Genomic DNA, 6,942 nt, shown 5'->3' on the forward strand with positions numbered 1-6,942 from the left:
CATCATAATCACGAAATTCATAAGAAAATCCATAAACTTGAATTTAGAAAAGAGATTCTTGGGCTTCATAGACGAAAGGAGTCCATGAATGAACACTATGCATACCTTGATACATGAAGATTGATGGAGTAAATTATTGATTTTGAATCTTCTATGAAAAGCCCTAGGTTGTTCTTGAGGGGTTTTTGAGAGAAGAAAGTGTATTTTGGGTGAAAAATGGCTGAATCACGTGTTAAAGGGCTTAAATAGGGACGAAAAATTGACCCTTTTAACCCTAGACATGTCTTGTAATTTCACTAAAAAAATTTCGAATTGGACCCCTGGCGCGATGCGGCGCTATCGTGCCGTGTCACTGAAATTTGACAATTGGGAAACTGAGTGATGGCGCGACACGGAGCCATCGCGTTGCCACTTCCTTTGTGACCTGGAAGTTTGGCGCGACGCGGGGGAAATCGCGTTGAGACACTGGAAAAGGACAATTGTCATTTTAGCTTGTGGCGCGGCGCGCCACTGACCAATATGGCACTGTTTTACGACGGAAACTTGAAATAGTCATAACTTCTTACTTGGTTATAGGATTTAGGCAAATTTTATATCGATGGAAAGCTTATTGAATTTCCCACATGACAAAAAGTAAAAATCTTTAAAATACCACGTGTACAAAAGTGGATTAATTTTTCAAAAAAAGCTTCTAACATTTTTTAGACGATTTCAAGCTAGGAAAAGGTACGGGATATTACATTATAGTACTTCAAAATTTATTATTTGCATTACAAAATTTAAGTGTATTAAGTATTTAGGGGTAAACGGGCAATACACGTTCTCATAGACTAGTTATATTCAAAAACTTGAGTTGGTTAGTTTTAATACTTCATTTGTCTCAATTTATGTGATACTCTTTGCTTTTGGAGATTCAAACAATGTAAATTTGACCTGAATTTGAGCATGAAATCTTTAATTTTTTTAAAAAATAAAATCAATATATTTGAAAATTGCATAAAAAGTATTATAGATTACAGCAATTGACAATTCAAAAACTTTAAAATATATATATAAAAAGTTATGATAAAAATACTTCTTCAGTTTCAAAAAGAATGATCTATTTTCTTTTTTAGTCTATTTAAAAAAAAATGACCCTTTACTATCATGACAATATTTTAATTTCAACTTTTCACGTGATATATTTAAAACCATAAGATTAAATAATATTTTAGTACATTTGACATAACTTTGTCGATCAGTCTTTAAAAGTATCACTTAATACAAAATAGTGTCATTCATAAATACTTCCAAAGCCTCTTTAATCATATCAGAGAAAATTGACATCATACAACTTTGGAAAGTCGCGGGAGCATTACATAATCTTGAGTTTTGTTGTTCAGAATTTATGTGGGCTCTCATTATTACTCCGTTCGTTTTAAATTGAGATGGCGTATTGATTAAAAAAAATAATTAATAATATGTCTAGTTTACCATAGTACTCCTATTAAATAAATTACAATTTAATTTGAAGAAAAAAATAATTAATGCAAAAGGTAAAACATGAAAAAAAAAATTATCTTGTCTTGATTAATGAAAAAAAACAAGTAAAATGATATATCAAATTATAAAATTTGAGATGAATAATTTAAAATGAAGAAAGTATTTATTATTTTCAATTTGATTCCAACTTTTTACCTTTTGTTATTATCCATTACTGTCATTTTTTTTAAAATATAATATTAAATAAATATATTTGAATCACAAAACCTGAAAATTAGCAACTAAATTGGGACGGAGGGAGTGTTTCCAAATTCCAATCTAGCGGACTTTTCATTTGAAAGGTAGGTTCACCTCAACGACCGATGACTTGCTAGTACCGGTTACCACTTTCATCGGTTGCGATCTCCTCTCTTTCTTAAACAAAACAAATCTTACTAATATGAAATATTCACCTTCTCTCTTTGCTTCTCCATAGGTTTTTAGGTACCTTTTCTCATTTTTTCTTTCCTTCTATATTCATTTTATTTAAGCCACTTCTGCTATACTTTACATGGTTTTTTTTTCTTGATATTTTTAAGTAAGCACTTCAAATTTGAGCTCAATTGTATGCTTAAAGTTATTTGAGTATGGACTATTTATAGGATCTTGAATTGACTTAGTGCAACTTTTTGCTTGCTCTTTCACTAGAGAAGTAGTCTGTTAAATAGTGATAAATTTTCGGATACCTGTCACCTCCCACCTCCCAACAGCAGTAGATACCAGTGATTCTGTCCGCAGAGTAAAACACCTGGACTAAATTATCGGATACCTGCCAACTCCCAACAACAATAGATACAGGTAATTCTATCCACCCAGTAAAACAGATGGAAAGAATCACCTAGTGGTTTTTGTCTCGACAGGGATTTGAACCTGAACCTGATACCTTAGGTTCTCAATCCACTTTATTGACCACTAGGTCACACCCTTGGGTGCGATAAAGATTCAATATCGCTTTCTTGATTTTTTGGGGTTGTTAAAGTTTCTGTCTTTTTTTCTATTTCTGAGAGATATTACTTGTGGGGTTATCTGTTAAATAGTGATAAAGATTCAATTTTGTTTTTCTTGATTTTATGGGGTTTTAAAGTTTCTGTCTTTTTTGCCATTTTCTGAGAGCTGTTACTTGTGGATAGTCTGTTAAACTATGCTGCTTAGACTCTTCAAAAATATCATTGGGTGTGTCGGATCCTTCAAAAGTAGTGCATTTTTGGAGAATCCGACATGGGTGCGGCAACATTTATGGAGCAACATAGCTGTTAAATATTGATAAAGATTCAAGTTTGTTTTTCTTGATTTTGTGAGGTTGTTAAAGTTTGTCTTTTTTGCTATTTCTGAGAGATATTACGTGTGGGGTTGTCGGTTAAATAGTGATAAAGATTCAGGTTTTGCTTTTCTTGATTTTATGGGGCTGTTAAAGTGTCTGTCCTTTTTGGTATTTTCTGAGAGGTATTACATTTGTGGGGTTGTCTGTTAAATGGTGATAAATATTCAGCTATGTTAATGCTGAATCTGCTGTTTATTTTCTTGATTTTATGGGGTTGTTAAAGTTTCTGTCTGTTCTTGCTATTTTATGAGAGATATTACTTGTGCTTGTTCCACTTTTGAGCTTGAAACTGTATATGGTTTGTCACAGATCTATATGTGGCTGCAACTTCCATTTGGCATCAGTGAGTTTTGAGGTTTGGTTGAAATGGATCCGAGTTCTCTGAATAGTTTCCAATTAAGGGACCAATCTTTACCTATTTCTTCAGATCAGAGGATGAATAATGGACCAAGATTTGAACTTATTTATTCAGATCAGAATCTACTTAATGACCCTAGACTTGAAAATAGCTTTGTCCAACACAAGTTTGGTCCTGTTGGATTTATAAGTGGCGACCATTTACCGACTAATGTAGAATCAAGAACTGACCTTGGCTTTGAGGACGGGTTTAGTGAAGATATTGATTTCTCAGATGCAGTTTTGAGCTATATAAATCGGATGCTAATGGAAGAAGACATGGAGGACAAGACAGACATGCTTCAGGAATCATTGGAACTTCAAGCCAAAGAGAAGTCATTCTATGAGGCTCTTGGCAAGAAGTATCCACCATCACCGGAGCAAAATGTGTTTACTGACCGGAACAGCTACTTCACAGGAAGTGTATACAGTTCTACAAGTAATACCGGTGACAGTAGTGGTTACCTGGCCGATAACATTTCCACGGAGTACAATTCCTCTTACATAGAAAACCTTTCAAATCGTGATACTTCTTACTCTTCAGTATGCTCATCAAATAGTGGGAATACTATTGTAGATGGGTTCTTAGAATCTCCTGTTAGTTCTTTTCATATTCTTAATATATATGATGAGAGTCAATCTATTTTGAACTTTCAGAAAGGAGTTGAAGAAGCAAGTAAATTCCTCCCAACTAGTTATAAGTTGTTGAACAGTGTAGATATAAATGACTTGCCACCTCGGGATCCCAAAGGGGAAGCTGATTTTGTGGATGCTCAGGTGAAGGAAAAGGATGAGGGAGAGACCTCAACAACTGAGGCGAGAGGGAAGAAAAATCCTCTGAGGGGTGATAATATCATCGAAGAAGAAAGGAGTAGCAAACAGGCAGCAGTTTTTACAGAATCAACTCTACGATCTGAGGAGTTTGATATTGTCTTGCTGAATAGCATGGGGAAGGGAGGGGAAGCACTTGAAGCTTATCGACAAGACCTGAGGAATGCTAAAAGCAAAAACACATTGCAGATGCCAAAAGGATCAAAAGGAGGAAAGGGCCGTGGGAAGAAACAGGGTGGAACGAAGGAAGTCATAGATTTGAGAACTCTCTTGATAAATTGCGCGCAAGCTGTGGCTGCTGACGATTCCAGGGTTGCATATGAACTGTTGAAACTGATCAGACAACACTCATCCCCTTTTGGAGACGGAAACCAGAGACTGGCTCATTGCTTTGCAGATGGTCTTGAGGCGCGCTTGGCTGGTACTGGTAGCCAGATCTATAAAGCCCTTGTCAATAAACGAACATCTGCAGCTGATCTTTTGAAGGCCTACCATTTGTATCTCGCATCCAGCCCATTCAGGAAGATCTCAAGTTTTGCTTCAAACAAGACAATCATGATAAAGGCAGAGAATGCAACAAGGGTTCATGTCATTGACTTTGGCATCCTGTATGGTTTCCAATGGCCTACGTTCATCCAACGTATTGCAGAGAGAGAAGGGGGGCCACCAAAGCTTCGTATTACTGGAATAGAGTTTCCCCAACCAGGCTTTAGGCCAGCGGAACGGATTGAGGAAACAGGTCGCCGTTTGGCTGATTATGCTCGGTCCTTTAATGTTCCATTTGAATACCATGCAATTGCAAAAAAATGGGAGACCATCACAGTTGAGGATCTAAAACTTGACAAGGATGAATTTCTTGCTGTCAACTGCTTGTATCGCTTTAAGAACCTGCATGATGAGACTATCGCAGTTGACAGTTCAAGAACTATCGTTCTAAACCTCATAAGGAAGATCAATCCAGATATCTTCGTCCATGCTATTGTCAATGGGGCCTATAGTTCCCCATTTTTCGTCACACGATTTCGTGAGGCCTTATTCCACTTTTCAGCACTTTTCGATATGCTTGAAACTATTGTTCCCCGTGAGATTCCAGAAAGAGGATTAATTGAGAGAGAGATCTTTGGAAGGGAAGCACTGAATGTCATAGCTTGTGAGGGGTGGGAAAGAGTTGAACGACCAGAGACCTACAAGCAGTGGCAAGCTCGTATTCTGGGGGCGAGGTTTACGCAGATACCTTTTGACCGGGAGGAGTTCCTGAATAAGGCAGTTGAGAAGGTGAGGTTATATCATAGAGACTTTTTAATTGATGAAGATAGCCAGTGGTTGTTGCTGGGTTGGAAAGGAAGAACAATTTTCGCCCTATCTTGTTGGAAACCTGTCTAAGAAACTTGAAACATATACTTCCTTTTGAATCCCAAGTCCATCCACATATCTGAAGATCAAATGCGGCTATATAGTTTGTAAGACTCTTGATGTATTTGCATAATTTCTTTATAACCTTTCTTAACTCTAGAATTTGACATAATTTGCCAATGTTATTTCACAGGTAACTGGCTGCTCAGTGTCTTGATGCAGTAATAATGTCTTCTAACAGAAGTAACATAAAGATCATTTGGTCGCTAAGCTCTTTGAGTTTCTAATATGAATGAGGCTAAAACTGCAGCTTACACCTCAATAACCAATGGATCACCTGACAAGACGAGGCCTTGGTACATGTTCTTGGCGATGATCATCAAGTTTTAAAGCGAGGGACTTGATCCTTAAATGGTATGATTGATTGAATCGATATTCTGTCGAAGATTAGCCACTTTATGCTAATTAGTGGCAATGTCCAAATAGACCCTTATTGCCATGCTACTAATTAGCATAAAGCTTCTGAAATTTGTACTAGAACTTGAATTTTCCTTCCGTGATTGGATGAGGGATAACATGTTTTAGATCTGTTTAATTTCTCCATTTTATGATGCATTAACCATTGGAACTTAATGTTCAAATGTGGTACGGTTTTAGAGGAATAGCCTACGCCACCTAGTTTGAAACTTTGGATTGAGGTGTAGGTGATTGATTGATTGATATATGATGTATGAACCGCAGTTAAGTATACACTTGGGTGAACTAAAGATTCATTCTTTCCCATTTAAAAGTAATGTGCTATTTCTCTCAAAGACGGAGGTCTCCGTCTGCTCTATCCTCCCATCCCCAGATCTCACTTTGTGTAACACGCTAGGTATGTTTGTTGTTGTAAGATGCATAATAATATGCATAATGGAACAAATCCTCCATGATTTGCCATGTGAGGGACTTTTAACAAATCGCATTAAAAATTATGGGGATCTTTGCTACTGCATGCTTATTGTGGGACATGTTGGAAAAAAAAAAAAAAATTTAAGTCCAATAGATTAAAAAAACTGGAAAATGGTGATGTCGATCAGCTGAGTCTCAGAAATCAGAGCTTATTCTATGATTATTCTTAATTAAAGAGTGTTTTTCTTTTTTGCCCGTTATTCATTGTGCTAAGTGCTCTTTCTAGATTGTACGGAAGACGGAGAATCTTAATAGCTCCGTTGATTTGTCATTTGTATTTACACCGTATTGATGGGGTTTGACTAATCGCTTTGTAATCTCCTCATATTTCTTGCAAATTTAGGATAGTAGGTGGCAACTTTCGTGCGATTCTTGTATTTATATTGAAAAATCTAGTAAATATTTACTAAGAATTATAAGTTGGAAACTCATAAATGGAGTATATTATTGGTCTAGTAGTAAAAGCGAGCTTGCTAAAGCTTTGTAGGCCTCTTGGTTGTGGGTTGTACCCGATCACCCACTATATTTTATTTTTATTTTGCCTAAAAAATCTACAAACTTAAAATTTT

The 6,942-nt window shown here is 36.2% G+C and overlaps 1 protein-coding gene across 3 annotated transcripts; it reads left to right on the forward strand.

The window, feature by feature from the left end:
• Window positions 1-1,766: 1,766 nt before the first annotated feature.
• LOC107842886 (scarecrow-like protein 9) lies at window positions 1,767-6,212 on the forward strand. 3 transcript variants are annotated; one of them, XM_047396746.1, is made up of 3 exons: window positions 1,767-1,823; window positions 3,152-5,529; window positions 5,616-6,212. In XM_047396746.1, the coding sequence occupies exon 2, from the start codon at window positions 3,209-3,211 to the stop codon at window positions 5,450-5,452; it is 2,244 nt and encodes a 747-aa protein (XP_047252702.1). In that variant the 5' UTR covers window positions 1,767-1,823; window positions 3,152-3,208; the 3' UTR covers window positions 5,453-5,529; window positions 5,616-6,212. The 3 variants fall into 3 exon arrangements, with proteins under 3 accessions (XP_047252702.1, XP_047252703.1, XP_047252701.1); XM_047396747.1 differs by having other exon boundaries at window positions 1,798-1,965; XM_047396745.1 differs by lacking the exon at window positions 1,767-1,823 and adding an exon at window positions 1,914-2,319.
• Window positions 6,213-6,942: the final 730 nt, after the last annotated feature.

This window comes from Capsicum annuum, chromosome 9, assembly GCF_002878395.1.
Source record: "Capsicum annuum cultivar UCD-10X-F1 chromosome 9, UCD10Xv1.1, whole genome shotgun sequence".
Classification (NCBI taxonomy): Eukaryota; Viridiplantae; Streptophyta; class Magnoliopsida; order Solanales; family Solanaceae; genus Capsicum; species Capsicum annuum.